At 31.2% G+C, this 19,889-nt stretch overlaps 1 protein-coding gene across 1 annotated transcript in view; it reads left to right on the forward strand.

Moving 5' to 3' along the window:
* LOC134705365 (uncharacterized) overlaps positions 1-19,190 on the forward strand; it is a 33,696-nt gene extending 14,506 nt beyond the window's left edge. The window contains exons 16-32 of the mRNA XM_063564113.1: positions 270-385; positions 1,113-1,152; positions 1,362-1,459; positions 1,902-2,013; positions 2,451-2,629; positions 2,965-3,075; positions 3,589-3,669; positions 4,792-4,915; positions 5,657-5,830; positions 6,341-6,565; positions 6,995-7,110; positions 7,771-7,837; positions 8,533-8,769; positions 10,106-10,342; positions 11,961-12,188; positions 15,323-15,592; positions 16,543-19,190. Coding sequence (XP_063420183.1) covers positions 270-385; positions 1,113-1,152; positions 1,362-1,459; positions 1,902-2,013; positions 2,451-2,629; positions 2,965-3,075; positions 3,589-3,669; positions 4,792-4,915; positions 5,657-5,830; positions 6,341-6,565; positions 6,995-7,110; positions 7,771-7,837; positions 8,533-8,769; positions 10,106-10,342; positions 11,961-12,188; positions 15,323-15,592; positions 16,543-16,676 — 2,549 coding nt within the window. The 3' untranslated portion in view covers positions 16,677-19,190. The remainder of the gene's footprint in view (positions 1-269; positions 386-1,112; positions 1,153-1,361; positions 1,460-1,901; positions 2,014-2,450; positions 2,630-2,964; positions 3,076-3,588; positions 3,670-4,791; positions 4,916-5,656; positions 5,831-6,340; positions 6,566-6,994; positions 7,111-7,770; positions 7,838-8,532; positions 8,770-10,105; positions 10,343-11,960; positions 12,189-15,322; positions 15,593-16,542) is intronic.
* The last annotated feature ends 699 nt before the right edge of the window (positions 19,191-19,889 follow it).

Raw genomic sequence — 19,889 nt, forward strand, 5'->3', positions numbered from 1 at the left:
GCAACTTGCATTGCCTTGAAATAATGAAAAAAAAAGTTTTATTTTGGGTATAATATTGTAGATTTAAGTACTTGCATTTATCTCATTTGCTGTTTGTCAGCATCTGTTGGCTTGGTCAACTTTTCATTCCTTATCTATATGCCAAGTTAAATAAAAAATCTCAAGCCCAATCAGTAACTTAAAGTTAAAAAAAAAATCAACACTTTCACCAAACATAGCTCAATTAGAATGATTATGTCTAAAATGTTAGTAAACTTTTTCATTTATAGGAACAGTGAATGGTCCCAGAATACCAGAAAAGACCATACTACAAGCTTATCAGGCATTAAGACTAGCAGTCTATGGTAAAAAGTTTCAAATACAAGTAGAAATGGATAATCAGGAGGTATGGATGTATTAATAGTCAAATATCTTTTTATAAAGAGGTGAATGAAGTTTTTCATCCTCTTGATATTTGATTATTTCCCTTTCCACATACTTAAGTCCCCATGAGCAAGGGACATAGAAATACCATTCGCCATGTCTATCTGTGTATCAGTCTGTCCTGTCTTTTTAAATTCTCTCATTCTTAACATTTTTGCCAGACTTTATGAAAATCATATATGTGTCTGATGGACAAGTTCAAAAATCTGTTCCAAACAACCAAATTTATTGAGTTATGCCCCCTGCAAATATAAGTTATATGGAAATTTGCATTGTAAGTGCTCTCAAGCATTAATGTTATGAAATTTAGATCAAGGTTAATATCTTAAATTTGGAAATTTTTTAGTGAACACCTGAATAAGGGTCAAATAGGTGATTAGGGGCCTAGCATGACTTGTGATTTGAATAAATGTGGAAATAATAATTCATTTGTTGTATAAATTTTGTGAAAATATTTTACTCATATCCTTTGAAATGTTCATCTGCATATAGCACAATATTTTACATTCAACTTGAACAAGCATTCTGTTTGATATAGTATGAAACAGTGTTGCTGGTATGAAGAATTAGATATCTCACTTGTTAAATAAATGGAGGTTATTTATGAGTTAAATTGTTAATATTGAGGCAGATAATGAAAAATTTGAGAGAATTACAAGTTTAATGAATGGTGTTTGTATATTTTTCAGATGTTATACTATCTTGCTGTTGATACATCAGTAGAGTTTGGTGAGTGTCAATTATATTCAAACCCGACTTCAGTATCTTAAAAAGTGTTCAACAAATATTTAAAATACTAAATAACAGGCATTTGAAAATTATAGTGAAATGAATAAATAAAGGAACAAAGTGAAATTATTCTAGATGAAATTAAGTTGCAAAATATTTATTGTATTACTGTGCAAGGGTATATTTTAATATAAATCTTATAATTCCAGGTGCGGCCAAACCTACAATTATGCCGAAGATCAGTGGTCAGGTCTCATACACTCAAGAAGTCGTTATTCCAAATTTAAACCAGGTTTTTGTCAGCAAGGTGAATATCACAGTGAATGGTAATTTTAGCAATTATTTTGACATTGGGATTGAATGGTAAAAGGTATTACTTCATCTAGTGGTCAAATTTATAAAATCATGTCCTGTCGTCTGGATGGTAAATTTGTTTATCAGCTGACATTTTTAAAGTTGTGTTGTCAGCTGATAAAACATCTCTACAAATAAATGCAATATATACTTACAGTTATTTGTTGACCTGAAGTCCCAAATACCTACTAGCTTGGATCATTTTATGAGTTAACTCAAGGTTTTTAAGTTTTTATATTGTTATAGATATAGAATGACTCAAATTTAATCTAGTTGTGCCTGTCATACCATTTGTGGAAATTGAGACAGGTCTGGGAGAAGTATATGAACTTTTAAGAAATCTGTTCTTTCTGACATGCAATTGACAATAACACCACATTTTTCTATTGTTATAGGTATGGTATGACTCAAGCCTCAAATTGGCTAGATATGACTACCATGATTCTAAAGGGGTGCCACCATTCTATTCCATCAATCCAATGACTATAATACATGACTTTAGTACAGGTAAGTGTAATATCTCTATATAGAATCGGCATTAAGATTTTATTGTGAAGTCTGCAACATAAAGATCCGACATTCCCTCAGGCGCAGGACAAATATTCACACTGTGGTTAAAAGTTTTTGAAATTTGAATAATTTTCTTATATTACCAAACTTGGACAGAAGTTGATGATCAAAAGAAAGTATCCAGAAGAAAATTTTGTAAAAAAAAAAAATCCTGTTTATCTGCAAACAGGATTTTTCTTATAATTGGACTGTTTTTATGCTAGTTAACACAACATACTCTCTGTGATTAAAGTTTTAAAAATTTTAATAAATTTAAATAGATTAACTATCCTGAATTTCTACCGAACTTGGACAGAAGCTTGTTTATGATCATAAGATAGTAATGTAAACATTTTGTACTTGTATGAATTTTACCAGATACATGTTTATTATAGGTCTTCAGTATGTGATAGACAAGTATTATGAGAACTGTACTATATCACCAATCACACCAGGCCAATTAGACTCAGAACTCAATTCACAAGAGTACATGAAAGACAAGGCTTATGTGATTAAAATGAAAAGTCCAATAGAACTCTTCCACTTAGATACAAAAACAAGATATGTAGGACAGGTACAGTCTAATTTTATTGTTGAAAGTTTGTAAAATTTATATTTATAAGAGCAGAATTCTGGAAATTTTTGTTCTACTTGTAAACCAAATGAAAAAGATATCAATGTATCTTTCAACAATGATTATATACATAATATGTACCATAAATATATAAGATTTTTCCTTTAAAGACAGTAATAACATGAAATCAGTGATAATTTTTCACACAAGAAATACATATTTATGGAAAAAAGCCATCTGATATTTAATGATGAAAATTTACAGATAACATTTTATTATCATTAACCAGAACTTGTCAGAAAAGGAGTTTATTATACATATTTGTCTATTAACAGAAAACTGTGAGGAATTTATTATGTGATGTATTCTTGGGAATGATACAGAGTTATACCATGCCTGGACTCAATGGTTCTCATCCTGCTGTACTAGAGTATTACTTCTTGACAGTAAGTATACTGTAAACCAACTCGTTTTTGTGAGCGATTTATTTTTGTGAAAGTCATGAGTAAAATAAGAACTCAAATATAATTTTTTGTGAATATGTCACAGTCAAACTTGGATTTTCCATAATATAAATGCATTAAGAGAACTAAAAAATCTGAAAAACAATTTGAAGATCTCTACAAAAGGCAAAATTGCATATTTTATGTAAAAAAACAAATAAGTTGTTTTACAGTATGTCAAAGCATATATATTATTCAAAACTGAGGAAATATGAAATTGCTTTAAAAATATTTATATCTCTGCAAATTAGAAAATTGGCAATGTATAGAGATACTCCCTATGTCACTCACTTGTATTCATTTTAGCTTCAGACATATTGCATTAGTATAAGTATACATATGAAGAAGAATTTTCTTTAACTTTAACACACTTTTGCTGTAACTTCTTGTAAGGTGAAGCATAGACTCACAGTTCTGGTGGATAGCTATTAAACTGATACACCATTTGTTTTCCAGGGTGGTTGGACAGAAGTTGGAAAAGACGACGCTGATATCAATCAATTTGTTCCTATTAAATTAGATATAACAATAGTAGATGTAAAGTATAATTATATTTTATGTTTTAATGCTTGTTTTATGAATTTAAAATTAAGTAATGTGTATTTTTATACTAAGTACTGGAAGATTGCATTGAACTAAATGTATTGTTGATTTTAATTCTGTTCTTGACAGTGAGGAATGCTCGACAATTTATCTGATCTAATTTTGGTTTTCTATCTAAATATTTTAAAGCATGGACGGTAAAAACCCACTAACCCTACAGTGTTGAGGTTGTATGGTACTGACTATAAATTCCTTTATGAAAGTCTTATATTAACTCTATGTTAGTAATTAGCAGACATTCAAAAAAAATATTTTCCTTTGCTTAATGTTTATGAGTGAATTTAATGCAATGTCTTCTGTTAGTAGTTAAGTTTAGTTTAAACATATTTATTTATAGTGGATTGGGAAACAAGCTTATATTAATCCCTTTCCACTTTTCAGTTGCAAGTGCTGCCTTGTAGCGGCATTAGCCTACTCTTTTTCGAAATCTACAAGGGTGTTTTTAACGTGCAAGAGATATGGCTCTCTCTTAACACGGATCAGCCATTTATCATCCCCTTCCGAAGGACTATCATCGTTTCCTTAAGACAATACTCGCAAATGGTGTCAAGGGAGAGCCGAAAATTGAATTCCTGAAATTTTCATCCCAAACGGGAATCGAACCAGGAACCTTTGTGTTAATAGTCCGATGCACTAACCACTACACCACTTCTGTTAGTAACCAACTGAAGAAATGGTCTTCATTCATAGGTTATGCACTGCACATTCTTAATTTCACTTTTTGTTCGTTAGTGTTTTTACCCCCTGTTTAAAAACTGTAAAAGTCAGTAACACAAAAATTAGTTACAAGTTGTCCAATCAGTCATATTTTTATAGGATTTTTCCATCATTAAAATTTCTGCTGGTGCAAACATTAAAATAATATCTCAATTGTTATATATGAAAATCAGCATTGAACTAAAAACAAATTATGTACAAAGTAAAAACACAACGTAACACTATAACTACAAAACAACATTAAAGAAAATTTGATTTTAATCTAATGTGAAGAACCAAATATCATTTCAATGTTGTTGTATTTTAACAGAAGGTCTAAGAGTATGTACATTTTTTCAGCAAGGTCTCTTCTTGACCTATAATTTTTTCAACGTTGAAGTCAGTCACCCTGATATAATGGTATTTGATATCCAGATATGTTATACAGACAAACAGCAGCATCGATTCCAAATCAAATTCCCTGGTGAGTTATCTTTTTTATTTTGACGATATGGTCAATATTATTCCTAACCTATTCATTTGCGATAATACACCAGATGTGTTATGCAAATTAAACTGAATCTTTAAACTTAAAGAAAAGTTTATATACTGTAAATTCAATAATTATTGTGTTGTTTATTATTGCAAATTTTGTAGAATGGATTAAAATGTGAGATTAATTATTAGGATTTCAGGAAAATCTGCATACAGATATTTTTTAGCTCACCTGGCCCAAAGGGCAAAGTGAGCTTTTCCCATCACTTGGCGTCCGGTGTCGTCATCGTCCACCCTTAACTTTTACAAAAATCTTCTCCTCTGAAACTACTGTGCCAAATTTAACCAAACATGGCCACAATCATTATTAGGGTATCTAGTTTAAAAAATGTGTCCAGTGACCTGGCCAACCAACCAAGATGGCTGCCATGGCTAAGAATAGAACATTTTTGTGGAAACAGAAACCATGAATTTGAATGTTCAACACAAATTTATTTGAAGGAAGGTAGACAGACTTTGGCAAAAACAATGAATCAAATATCCATGAAAATTTTTAAAGATTTTCTTAATCCACGAAAAATTGGTATCCATGAAAAAAATGAATCCACAATAACTTCAAGGAGTTTATATTTGAGTGTTACATTTACATACTAGGTCCTTTCCATCCATATATTGACATCAATAGGAAGATGTTTGTAGTTTATATTTGAGTGTTCTTTTTACATACTAGGTCCTTTCCACCCCTATATCGACATCAATAGGAAGATGTTTGTAGAGTTAGCTGTATTAGAGACCAGTCAAGCTGCTAATGTTTCTCCACTAAGAGTCCAGGAAGCTAGGATTGACCATGATGATGATAATATTTACGTCACAGCTACACTGATGGACAAACCACCATTTTTGGGTAGGTGTCATTTTAATGATTATGATAACAAAATCTTAGAAATTATCAATAAACAGTCTAATAGTGCATGTAGTGATAAAAATTTACACGTTGTGGGCTTATCATGTAAAGGATATGTTAAAATAAACCATGTTTAACAAACAGAAGGTGCAGTTGCTTATTGTAAAAAGGTGCTAGTTTTGCTGTCATTGACTGAATAGGAACTTTTTGTTTTTCGGATAAATGTGGATTTATCATTCCTAAGATAGCAAGTATTATATTTTATCTGGATTACATTTAATCATTGCCTTACTGTTTAATTATATAGGATTTTTGTTGTAATTTTAGACTTCTTTCTGAGCCCCTTCAAGATTTTTTTGTTTGTTTAATCTGTCAGAAGTGATTAGTAGTTCAAATTGAAGTCTTTCCCTCTTGAAGAGAAAAATGAAATTTATAATTTTCTTATCTTTAAAGGGGAGGTAGTAATATTCATCTTAATTACTGTATCCCTTTTCTATTTTTACATTGTAGCTGAATTCACAAAGATTGCAGGGAAGGTGATGCCACATAAGTCTGCAGGTTTTTTCACCAACATAGCAACAGCTGATGATTGTGCTCATGCCTGTGTTCAGACGAAGAGTTTCCCTTGTAACAGTTTTGACATCTGTTCGTCAGTACATTATTGTTTTATCAGTACAGAGCATGTAGCATTTGGAGAACTTGTTAGTAATGGAACAATTTGTGATCATTATTCAAGTAAGAATGTTTTGTTTTGTTTTGAAAGTATGAGTAACAATTTTTATACAACAAAAAATTTTGCGGTTGTATATTGGTATCACGTCGTCGTCAGCATCGTCCTAAGATGGATGGTTTCCGGATAATAACTTTAGTATAAGCTAACAGAAATCAATAAAATTTTAACACAATGTTTATAACCACAAAAGAAAGATTGGGATTGATTTTGGAGGTTATTGTCCCTACAGATTAGGAATAGGGGGCCCAAAAATAGCATTTATCTAGTTGTTTCTTAATACCTGACATTCTAATCTCCTGGAGCAAAATATTCCTTGACTAGTCACCTAGATTTTGACAGAATAGGAACAGTAAACCCTATATTTAAACCAACTATAGACCTTTTTACAACCTATATTGGCATGAATATTAATCTAAGTTCTTACATTACAGGAACAGAAAATGCTACAGTGATACCAAGCCCAGATCTTTATACAGCCTATATTAACCTGAAAAATGATATTTACTCAGGGATCTTAAAAGTTAACATACCTACTATAAATGATACTGTAAGTACTTGTTGAATTGTGGCACATATAAGGTAACTGTAAATTCAGAAATTATTGCTATGTTTTTATTATTGTGAAAAATTGCGACATGGTTATAATTGCAATCATTTGAACTTGCATTTTGAAATTTTATATGAATTCAACAGGATTTTACTCAATATCGCAAAAATCTAAATCGCATTTTAGTCTAAAATGACAAAATCACTATAATAAATGCACAATAATTTCTGAATTTACAGAATATAAAGTTCTGTCATACAAAGTAATGAATTCTGTCACAAATAGTAATAAGTTCTTCCACACATAGTAATACTTCTGTCACACATAGTAATACTGCTGTCACACATAGTAATACTGCTGTCACACATAGTAATAAGTTATGTTACACATAATAATAAGTTATGTTACACATAATAATAAGTTGTCACACATTGTAATAAGTTATGGTACACATAATAATAAGTTGTCACACATAGTAATAAGTTCATTCACACATAGTATTAAGCTTTGCTGCACTATTAGTAATAAGTTCTTTTGCAAAGATCTATCACACACAGTTACAAATTATGTCCAGCATTCTTATACTCAGAAAGTAGCTGACTGAAATTTAATTTACCAGTTCCCCTAGAAAGCATGACAATGTTTTTATCTTTGATTCAGATAAAAACCTACACAGCATTGACAATAAGGGACACAATGTCACAACAGACCAATGTTCCACAAGGTGGTAAGTAACACAAGGTGAAGAGTCTGTCATCTTATTCTTGTATATATATATATTGTTGTTTCCAAGTATTCAATGTATAAATGATAATGTTTCATATATGTTTGAAGGTCAAATAGGACTTTATAATAACTATCTTTAGAATTTCTCTCTCTTTGATTTCATAAAAGACTGTTATGAAGGGATGAGGGTAATCTAAGTTGTTTTGTGTTGTATGGTTGCTGTCTCAATGACTTATAAAACTTCTTTTTTTTCATAGATAAAATTTATTTGTTCATTTGAAATAGTGCATATTAAAATATCAATGAAGCATATATTGATAACAAATAAATAAAACCAAAGGAATTATAATGGTATAAATACTCCTGATTTATTATGTAATAATGGTACTGTTGTTTTGGGTGCATTTAGTCTCTATATTCTTTTTCAATGGTGAAATGCATGCAGACAAAGAGATTGCTTTGAAAAGAATATTATGGTCTTTATAGATATATATAAGTGTTAAGTATTTTATGGTCAGGAATACTTAGAGTGCTGTACTCAAATTAACTTTTTATATTTTTTTTTCTTCCTCTGGTGGAAATTCTAAATAGAGACACTGCACTACTAATTGTTAGTAGCTTTTAGAATAGACAGTTTAATAAATAACAAATCAGTTGTACAATGATATTCACAGAGGAAATTTTCTTACTTTTCAGGGAGACCACTAAAAAGTTTTAGTCTATTTAAAAACAATGTAATTTATCAACATAATGACGAGACCTTGACAGGAGTAGCAGTAGATGATTGTGCCATGGCCTGTTTGTTGGAAGAGTTGTTCGATTGTCAATCATTTGAATACTGTCAAGGCACAGAGATTTGTTATCTCAGTAAAGTACAACCAGATATCAATACTACATTACTGGTGCCCAGTGATTCATGTAATCTGTATTCAAGTGAGTACATTACTGGTGCCCAGTGATTCATGTAATCTGTATTCAAGTGAGTACATTACTGGTGCCCAGTGATTCATGTAATCTGTATTCAAGTGAGTACATTACTGGTAACCAGTGATTCATGTAATCTGTATTCAAGTGAGTACATTACTGGTGACCAGTGATTCATGTAATCTGTATTCAAGTAAGTACATTACTGGTGACCAGTGATTCATGTAATCTGTATTCAAGTAAGTACATTACTGGTGGCCAGTGATTCATGTAATCTGTATTCAAGTAAGTACATTACTGGTGGCCAGTGATTCATGTAATCTGTATTCAAGTGAGTACATTACTGGTGCCCAGTGATTCATGTAATCTGTATTCAAGTGAGTACATTACTGGTGCCCAGTGATTCATGTTATCTGTATTCAAGTCAGTACATTACTGGTACCCAGTGATTCATGTAATCTGTATTCAAGTGAGTACATAACTGGTGCCCAGTGATTCATGTAATCTGTATTCAAGTGAGTACATTACTGGTGACCAGTGATTCATGTAATCTGTATTCAAGTAAGTACATTACTGGTACCCAGTGATTCATGTCATCTGTATTCAAGTAAGTACATTACTGGTGCCCAGTGATTCATGTCATCTGTATTCAAGTAAGTACATTACTGGTGACCAGTGATTCATGTAATCTGTATTCAAGTAAGTACATTACTGGTGCCCAGTGATTCATGTAATCTGTATTCAAGTAAGTACATTACTGGTACCCAGTGATTCATGTAATCTGTATTCAAGTAAGTACATTACTGGTATCGAGTGATTCATGTAATGATAAATCTGTATTCAAGTGAGTACTACCATACTGGTTCCCAGTTACTGGTTCTAGGTTTCAATTGATTTATGTCATCTTTATTCAAGTGAGTCCAATACTGGCTTCAAGTGATTTTATTCAAGTGAGTATTACAAAATTGGCATCAAGAGATGTTATTCAAGTGAGATCTACAATTATCGGCTGCAAGTGATGCATGTAATATTTATTCAAGTGAGTACTACAGTACTGTTTCCTAGTTATTGGTGTAATCCTTATTCGAGTGAGTACTACAATACAGAGATACAGAACATCCATGCAATTTTAGAATGCATCGAGAGAAATTCTTGTACAGTCTTATACACTTTCACCTTAAAATTTGCTGTTAAACTCATTACATATAAGCTCCACAGATATGGTTTAAATGTATAATTCACAAACTGTAGTTTATAAGCTGTAGATGGTTTTCAGAACTTCATATGATCTTCATTACCTTTCCTGCTACCGTAATTATGTACTAACTATGTACCTTCTTTACAGGGTTGTATTTGGACAGATATGATAAGACCCCAGGTGTGATGTACACAACCCCAGGGTATGAAACTATAACTGGTATCCAGACAGCTAATCTATGTGCTCAGAGGTGTTCTAAGGAACCTGGGTGTAAATCATTTGACTATTGTGTCAACACTTTATCATGTCAGCTGAGACGGACTCATAAACTAGACATGCCTAACATCACCATGACAGTAAAGGCCACATGTAATCATTATTCACGTAAGTTAAAGAATTGCCTAACAACACCATGACAGTAAAGGCCACATGTAATCATTATTCACGTAAGTTAAAGAATTGCCTAACAACACCATGACAGTAAAGGCCACATGTAATCATAATTCACGTAAGTAAAAGAAATGCCTAACAACACCATGACAGTAATGGCCACATGTAATGATTATTCACGTAAGTAAAAGAAAGCAATATTTGTAAAGAATAATTTCAACCAAACAGTATTACATTTGTACTTTAAATGAAAAAGTGACCCAAAGAGTTACTTTGTTTGCATTTGTCATAATTCATAGGAAGGATGATTAGTCCAGTCAAACTAAGATTTAACCTCAAACTAATTGCAACAGAAAATGATTTAGTTCTAATCTATAGTATTTTGCCTTTAGATACACAGAAAAAAATCCCATAAATCTAACTTGAGGAAAACTCAAAATCAGCATTTTTAATTTCCTATGGAAATTTACATTGGAAGGGGAGATAACTATTGCAAAAATTAGTCTTTTTTGGTCAGTTTTTGGTTGTTTTTCTTGAAATTCATGTAAAGTATAATACTTTGATGGGGTTTTTAGTTTGTATTTGACTGAATTATATAATCTTCTGCTCATGAAATGTACAACACCAAAGTGTTATGGGTAGTTTTATTTTGTTCGTGCATTTTTCATTATAGAAATTGCAAATTTGAAGCTTTGTGACCATTTTGAAAAAATAATGTAAAAATTTGGTATTGTTTATATCTGTATATTATATTTTTTCAGCAACTTACTTATCTTAAGAAACTTTAAACCTTAAAAAGAAGAATACATGCTTAACTATTTTGATTAAATATGCGATTCTTTACCTTGACATGTTGAAAAATTCAATAAATGGTCAACTAATGAATTACGAAATCTAGATTTTAGCTTGATAAAAGATATGAAAACACCTTAAGAGTTTTTTGTTATACTCTAAACAATCAATACATTCTGATGAATAGAAGCGGTCAAGTTATAATTTTGTATCAATTTTTATTAATACTTCTGCCTTTTTTGCAAGAGTTATCTCCCTTTTCAATACAAATCTCCAAAGGAGTTCTAAATATTGATTTTTTTAGTCTTCCTCAAGTAAGATTTTATGGGACTTTTTTGTGTATATTTGGGGTATAATGCTACAGATCTTAAAAATCTTCTGTTGCAATTACTTTCGGGTTAGGGTCAAATTTATGCTAGATTGAATGGACTAAATAGAAAAAAACCAAAAGAATGGAAGTACAACTGAAGTAACATGAATAATTTTAGTGTTTAGTACCACCTTAAGTTTGTCATCTTCCATAATTGATAGGTTTATGGGATATTTCTGTCCAGTGAATGATTTAGCTCTTTATTTATGTTATGCCTGCACTGTTAGAGAAGATTTTCTCAAGTGATGAGTTACACTTGTATTTTGCTGTTTGATTATTTAACCAAACTACAACTCTAATAATTTCATTGCACTTGTTTAATATTTTTATCCCAACAACAAGAAATTGTGTTGATATTTAAGGTGAGGTTCACCAGTATGTAAGAATAGTATCTACTATGAAGAATAAAATAATTTAATAAATTTGAAAAATATATTTTTTTTGTTCTAGGTAAATATATCAATGATTTTGTGATAAAGACTGGCAGAGATATGATGATAGATTCCAGTCAGGAGATCATTGGTATAACAGCTGATCAATGTGCCAAACTGTGTGTAGATCAGGAAGCTGGTAACTGTAGGTCATTTATATACTGTGGGAACCAGACTGTCTGTCGACTCAAGTCAATGCCGTCTAAACAGGATGTGGTAGCTAGTCAATATTGTGACTTATATCTCAGTAAGTTTTAGCTTCATTGGTCAGTATAATGATCAAAATTTCATTAAGGTGGTACTTAACACTACAGGGAGATAACTCTGAAAAAATAAGCTGAAACTTTTATGTTCTATTGTTAAGGAATAATATCAAGCTTCTCAATGATCAAAATTAGTGTTTTGTCAAACTGCTAAATATCCATTGAAATTTGCGATTATTAAGTTGTGTGGATCATGTTTTTGAAATTTTTATAAATTTGTGTCAAGGGTCAAAGTAAATATTTTGTCAAAATTTAAAGACAATTAATACAGCCAAATTAGTTTTAGTCAAAGTGTTTGGTACGGCCTTAAGTTTGTCATCTTTCATAATAAATATGTGACTTATATCTGGTAAGTATATATCTGCTTTAGTTTTGCATATATTAATGATATCAATCAGTTTGTTATCTTTCTTAGAGTTATTTTCCTAATGCTTGTAGTTTAAAGGTTTGGTTGGTTTGCTTGCTTTGTGTGTATAAATGTTTGCTTAAGCATTGTAATTAAGATTGACATCTGCAATCAATAGATAGGTGGGGCTTCAGCGTAATTGTATTACAGGTTAGGGTTAGGATTGGATGCTTGAGTAAACCTTTATACAGTTAACTCTCGTTGTCTCGAACTCGGTTGACTCGAAATTTCGGATGAGTCGAAGTTTTCACGTGGTCCCGAACTTTGTTCCATATAAATGTATGTAATTCGACTCCTGATGAGTCGAAATTGGATGTGTCGAAATTTCGGTTGAGTCGAACTAAATTTACGATCCCAAGGTGAACAAAAGCCTTCAAAATTCATTATTTATCTCGAACTAATACACATATGTCAAAACATGACCTCCGGCATTTAAATGGATTGAAGAGTTCATCTGACAATACACGTGTAATTAAATTTCAAGTCACTGACCACTGTATTGATTTATGACATGCTATTTCCACGAGTGTTTACCTAAGATTATCTTTTATAGAATTTTTATAAATAATTAGTGATACATTGTTAATGTTCATGAAAAAGTATTTAAATGTTTACAAAACAATTAATTGTGATTTACACTAATGAGCTTGGGTGTGTATAAAGTAAGGATTATGACTTCCGTTGATGATCACCTAAAAACTACTCAATCGGCGTCTTTAATCTTGTTGTATTTTCTTTTATTAAAAGAAAGAGTGAGATACAACAAAATGAAGAGGAATCTAAATTTTCTAAAGTCTTTTGTATCCGAGAATAAACAATTTTGTCAACTTTAAACGACCTGAATAACGAAACTATCGATTGGAAATTACTCTCTCGAATAAAAACCATAGGAAAGAATTATAACTGAAACAGTTGAATAAGTAAAACAATGTTAGTATAATAACGAAAGACCATGACATACAAATACATCGATCTGATACCAGAATATCGATCCCCTTCCCATATTCACCCGGATTTATTTTAGCTTTACCATGCTAAGCAAGAGTTGTGTCCCTTGTTCAGTCAAACTTCCGGTTTTCGTTTGAGTCGAACTATTTATATCTCGAAATATTTCTCCGGTCCGGCTGACTTCGAGATAACGAGAGTCGACTGTACAAATAAAGCAGGGAAGCCAACTAAACCTTTAAACTAAAAGCATTAGGAAAATAGCTCTAATCAGTATTGTGACTTCATTATAGTTATAGTCAGTGTGTAAAATTTTAAGATTAGCTGGAAAATTTTGTGTTTTTGGTATTGAAAATCAAATATGCCAGTCACTGAGTTAGGTTAATAAATAGAATATTTTAAAGAGCCATTCTCTGTTAGCATCAAAATTTCTGATATAGGGTGGGAAAGTCAGGACCTCAAATTTCAATGAAACTTGGTAGGTAATACTCATATGTCACCCTTGTTTGAAATTTGGTATAATTTTGATACACAGAGTTGCGGTTGCCATGGTTACCATACATCATCAAATAAGGCTTCTTACAGAATCTTTCAATCAGTGAAATTACCATTTTCTTTGCATATAAAACATAAAGCAAACTGTTCTGAAGTCATATTCTTTATTTGTCATCATGAAGACAATGATCTAAGCATATAGTAACAATATATAACATAATAAAAAAAAAATCCTATCACAGTTTTTTGAAGCTGCCAAAAACCTTGATTTTGACTTTTTGGGGATTTTTGAAGAATTGGATTTTTTACCAATTTTAATAAGAGACTGTGAAAAAATGCACTGACAGATGTTCTTAAAATAATGCATATATAATGTTTAAAGCATAAAGTCTAAAATATCAAAAAATTGGAGTAGTGTTATTTCTCAAAAAAAAAAAATATCGTTGCCATGGCAGTGACTGAAAATATCTAAAAAAAACAAAAATATGAAAATTTGAAAATTTTAAGTTAAAAATGAAGAAAATTTAGTTCAATTGGATCTGATTATTAACTTAACTCTATTTGAAAAGATAAATGTCAATTTAAGATTGTGGCTACCATAGTAACCATTTATATGACCCTAAGCCAAAAAAAGAAAAATCGCCAAAAATATGTATTTTATAGCTTCTGCATACAAATATTTACTCCGTTATTCTTTCTAAAAGCATATCTCAAACAAAAGGGTTGTTGTGAAGGTTACCATGTCAGTAAAGATTAAGACTTTGTCAACTCTCAAGAGTCTGTAAATAACAGTTAACATGGTTAAGTGGTAAAATTATGAAAATTTAATCAGAACCTGTGAAAATGCATACATCTTGCACCTCATTTCAATTCAACTTTGAAAAAATATACTACAGAGTTGCACTGGTGCTAAAACACTATGCAAACAAAACACAAGTCAATGTCTGTCTATGATTGGAAATATCATAGGAAATCCAAATCTCACTATTAACTTATAAAAGCAAGAACAAAATGTTGTCAACCGTCCACAGATGCTCGTATGCTCCATGCACACTATCATTTTCTATGTTTAGTTGACTGTGAAATTGGGGGAAAAAATCTAATTTGGCATTTAACATATTAAATTAGAAAGATCATATCTTAGGGGAACATGTGTACTAAGTTTCAAGTTGATTGGAGTTCAATTTCATCAAAAACTACCTTGACCAAAATCTATTACCAAAAACATATAACAGAAACTCTTACTTTTTCAACTTTTTTATTTTTTGGCAGGAAGTTTTAATCCAGATTTGCCAGGACCTGCACATGGATGTAATAATTCAAATCTACCACCATCCATATGGACAACAAATCCACAATATACATCACGTATAGTTACCAACCCTGCACAATCTCATGGTACACAGGTACCTGTCATTACTAATAGACAGGGGATTACCAGTACACATGCTGCATCAAAATCAACCAATACAAATAATGCATCAAAACGAAACAACAGTATTTGTTCTCCACAGCAACAAGTAGATACTAAAAATAATCCAGGTAAATTTGTCTTTTTTTTCTCATTCATAGTCTTTGATGCAATGCTTTGGATAGCTAATAAAAATTATTTTGATAATAAGTGTACATGTATGTATGTATATATATGTATTTGAAGATTGCTCTGATCTGATCATTTCATGATTGTCAAGTACAATTATATATGTCATGTATGTGTTTAATAGGTTAATTCCCAATTAAAAAACACACACACACAAAATACATTTAAACAACAATAGCCATGCTGTTCATTTTCCTTGAGTGTACCAAATGTATGTTTTCAACCAAATTAAAATAAGGAGATCATATTGTATGATTGTATGATTTCCAATATGACAACCATTGGTTTCAACAATGAGCAAAAATTTTACCACAAGCCTCGAAAGGTAATGGGATGATAAAATGTGAAACAATGCAGAAGTGAAAACCAAGACCCTGATGTACACTTTTAAAAACAACATGTCAACACCACTAGTTTACACACCTCTTGCTTGGGACAGGCACATAAAGAATGTAGGAGTGATAAACATTTTTGTGAGCACTAAACACTCCTTCCTAATCTGGGACTGTAGTGTAACAGCACAACATGAAAACAAACTTTAAAAATTAGTTAGAACAAGCAATACTCATGAAGCTAAGCACAAAATAAGAAGAAGAAAGTTCTGGTATAAGAGTATCTGCATTTAAGATGTTGCCTAATTTCATTTTATAAATGAACCGTATTTTCCTATTGATTTATAAATCATTTCCATTCTTTTTCTGTATCATTTAGAATAATTTTAACAAAACCCTATATGTTTTTCTTTTTGTCACACAAGTAATTGAGTTACCAGTATATTTTTTCTTAAAACTCATGAATCTATGAATATTGATATAAACAGCAAACAAAGACATATATATAAACATGATAAAGTGTAAAGACAATTTGTATTGACTTTTCTCTTCATTTTTAGGTGTTATGGTAGGACTGGCGTTTGGTGTGTTTATACCTGGACTTATATTTGGAGCACTTGTCATGTACTTTTATAAGAAATACTCAATAAGATCTGATGATATGCATATGGAACTCATTAATGATAATAAATAATTTATTGAAGAATCTGACTCTAGTCCAAATTTCCAGGAATCACTAGTATTTTCAGCATTGTTAGATGACTCATCATGACAATGCATACCTCAGTCCTATAGGCAACAATTCAAATAAAGGACTGCAAAACTTTTTAGTTAAAAATTGACTTTTCATTGAAATATGGTCATTTGTTAAGAATGACAGTTATAATATTATAATATTCTGAAATAAGTGTTGATACAGAAAAGGATGGGGGATTTGTTGAATATTGAATTTTAATACTTAATGCAGGGATAGAACCTTTATTTTTATCCTGTCTGTTTCAAATTTGTAGGATGGCTTTCAGACGTTTGTCAAAATCTTTTATAAATTAAATCTGAACTGAGGACCTATATTAATAATATGAAAATGAGAGACATGAGCTTGTGCTGGATATTAAATGTTCTTTAATAAATTTCTTGGTGAATGGTTCACATTTTCTTTCATCAAACTGATAGTCCTTTGTAGTCTATTAATTACATAAATGTGTTTTGAATTGATATATCGTGAAACGAAAAAATATTATCACTGGGTAATCCTGTCCCACAACCTTCCCTCATCTTCTTAAAACCTACCCCATGCTTTCTTTTTTTATCCCAGAGTAGGAACTATGTCCTTCCTATTCCAGTTAAAAGACAATTTTAAATCAAAGAGAGGTAACATCTATCATTTTGGTCCCTAATTGAGAGTTGTCTCCCTTCAAATCATGCCACATGTTCTTATTTTTATATATCCTTTAATTCATTTTTTAGAATTTGACCTAGAAGTTATTACATGTATATATTTATTTTGTATGGGTTGAGTGCAATATTATTCAGAAAATGCATTATTTTTACTGTTCAATGTTCCGTCATTTTATTTCATTTCTTATAAAGATTTTAAAATATCTAGTGTTTTGTCTTATTTATTTTTAGCTAAAGTATTTATAGAAATATTTTTGACTATATTACTGCTGCTCATTTCAAGTAACAGTAGCAGTGGATTAGCTGGTAAACTGTCAATCATAAAAGAATTATATGGTGTTTTAGATATACTTTATTATGTTGAAGTATTGGTCAGTTTTTTCAGTGAAATGAAATTCTGGTTGGTTTTTCATAATTCAGACAATAGTTTTATATATTGTTGCATTCTCTGTTTGCCAGTTTTCTAGTCATTCAGTGATTCAATGTGTTGACAATGCTGATGCCATCATATTGCCTTGTACCTGTGAAAAAAGGAGATGAGGGTATACATCAGTATCAGGTACATTTAGGACAATCTTGAATGCACTTAATTCTATTTTACTAACCATGGCATTTTTCAAGTAAATATGATGTGTTGCCCTTTATGAGAATGAGCAGATTTTATAAGGCAACTACTGTGATTAAAATACTTTACCAGTTGATGAAACTTAATGAGTTAACATTTTAGAAGATATTTTGATTAAAGTGCTGGTGGTGATTGCAACAATAGAAAATGGCAATTGTATGTCTAATTGTGAACCAATGTCATAAAAAGTCCTATAAAATGAGCATCTACAAATTTGGAAGAAAGTTTTGACAAATAAATACTGCATTAAAAATGGAAGTGTGTGAATTTGAAGTACTCCATAATTCCATGCACATATCTTAAAAAGACATGAAAGAAGTGACAATTTAAGATCTTTTGTATTGTTTATCAATTTTTTTTGAAAAAACTGAAACTGTTATTCCAGTTCTTTCTTAAGACATCTGCCCCATTAAATAGGATGTATTCTAGTTAGCCAGTAAATCAATAAAAACTGAAATACAGTTCTCAATGCTCCTTATTGTTAATTACACAAAGAAACTCAAAAGTATTTGGATTATATCATTTGAGCAACCACGTCAAGTATGAATGACATATTGTGGGTCAATTCTTGGGATATTTTATAAGTGTGTAATAGATGTGCCTTGATGTACCTAGGTTAATTCCCCTTAATTTGGACAGATTATTAATTTAGTATTTAAATGTTTATTTTAAGTTTAATTTTATTTAAACACAGTAAGATAAAAATAAGGATTGTTAATTTAACTGTTTTAGTATTTAACTTTCGATGTTTTTATAATGTATTATGAATAGTTTTTTATTCAACTTTTCTTCAGTACCTTTTCAGTTAAAGTTACCCTGTTTAATGACAAGTTTAGAATATCATTTGATATTGAGTCGTTCAAGGGCTGTATAGCCAGTCAAGGTCGTTTAAAACTTCCATTTGTTTGATATTCAGCCGGAGTCAGCCTTGCACAGGCCTCCAAATACTCGCCGGACTGTATCAGTTCACTTGAGTTTAGAGTTGGCCACCACTTTGGTGCAGTTCGCTAGAGTTAGTCACCCCTTTATTGGTGCATTTTCAATCTTAATTACACAACGCGAAGCTAATTTACTTTACTTTAAAGACTAACTCTGGGAACACTTCATTTTCATTTTACCTTTGAAATTACTCTATTTTTGAACTTCAGTTTAGAAAGTTTTTTGACTCCTGTTTATCCGACTTTGTTTAATACATGCAATTATTGTACATTTGTGAATAAAATATAGTTTCGTTTGATTCATTGTCTATTGTTCAGCCATAATCTTATATCAGGTATCCCAATGGTCGAATAGGGGCGAAGTACTGGCCGCTACACGTCCCGGAAGGTGTTGTCACCGACCCCCTCCCTTACAAGTGTATACCACTAGTACTAGTACTAGTAATCCCATCCTCTACAGTGCCAATCTTAATTGACCAAATATCTAACTTTTGAGCTACATAATTTACCAGAAACTTTATTACACAACTCAACAAAAATTCTTGACCTAAATGGTATAAGCTTGATTTTTAATAAAGAAAAATGGTAGATTTCATTACTAACTTTATTCTCTCATTTTTCACCACTTTTACAAAATTATTCTGCAATTAAATTATGTTAAAAAAATTGATGGATGAATAAGATGTATATTTTTAGCTCACCTGGCCCAAAGGGCCAAGTGAGCTTTTCTCATCACTTGGCGTCCGTCGTCGTTAACTTTTACAAAAATCTTCTCCTCTTAAACTACTGGGCAAAATTAAACCAAACTTGGCCACAAACATCATTGGAGTATCTAGTTTAAAAAATGTGTGGCGTGACCCGCCAAACCAACCAAGATGGCCGCCATGGCTAAAAATAGAACATAGGGGTAAAATGCAGCTTTTGGCTTATAACTCAAAAACCAAAG

This window comes from Mytilus trossulus, chromosome 1, assembly GCF_036588685.1.
Source record: "Mytilus trossulus isolate FHL-02 chromosome 1, PNRI_Mtr1.1.1.hap1, whole genome shotgun sequence".
Taxonomy (NCBI): Eukaryota; Metazoa; Mollusca; class Bivalvia; order Mytilida; family Mytilidae; genus Mytilus; species Mytilus trossulus.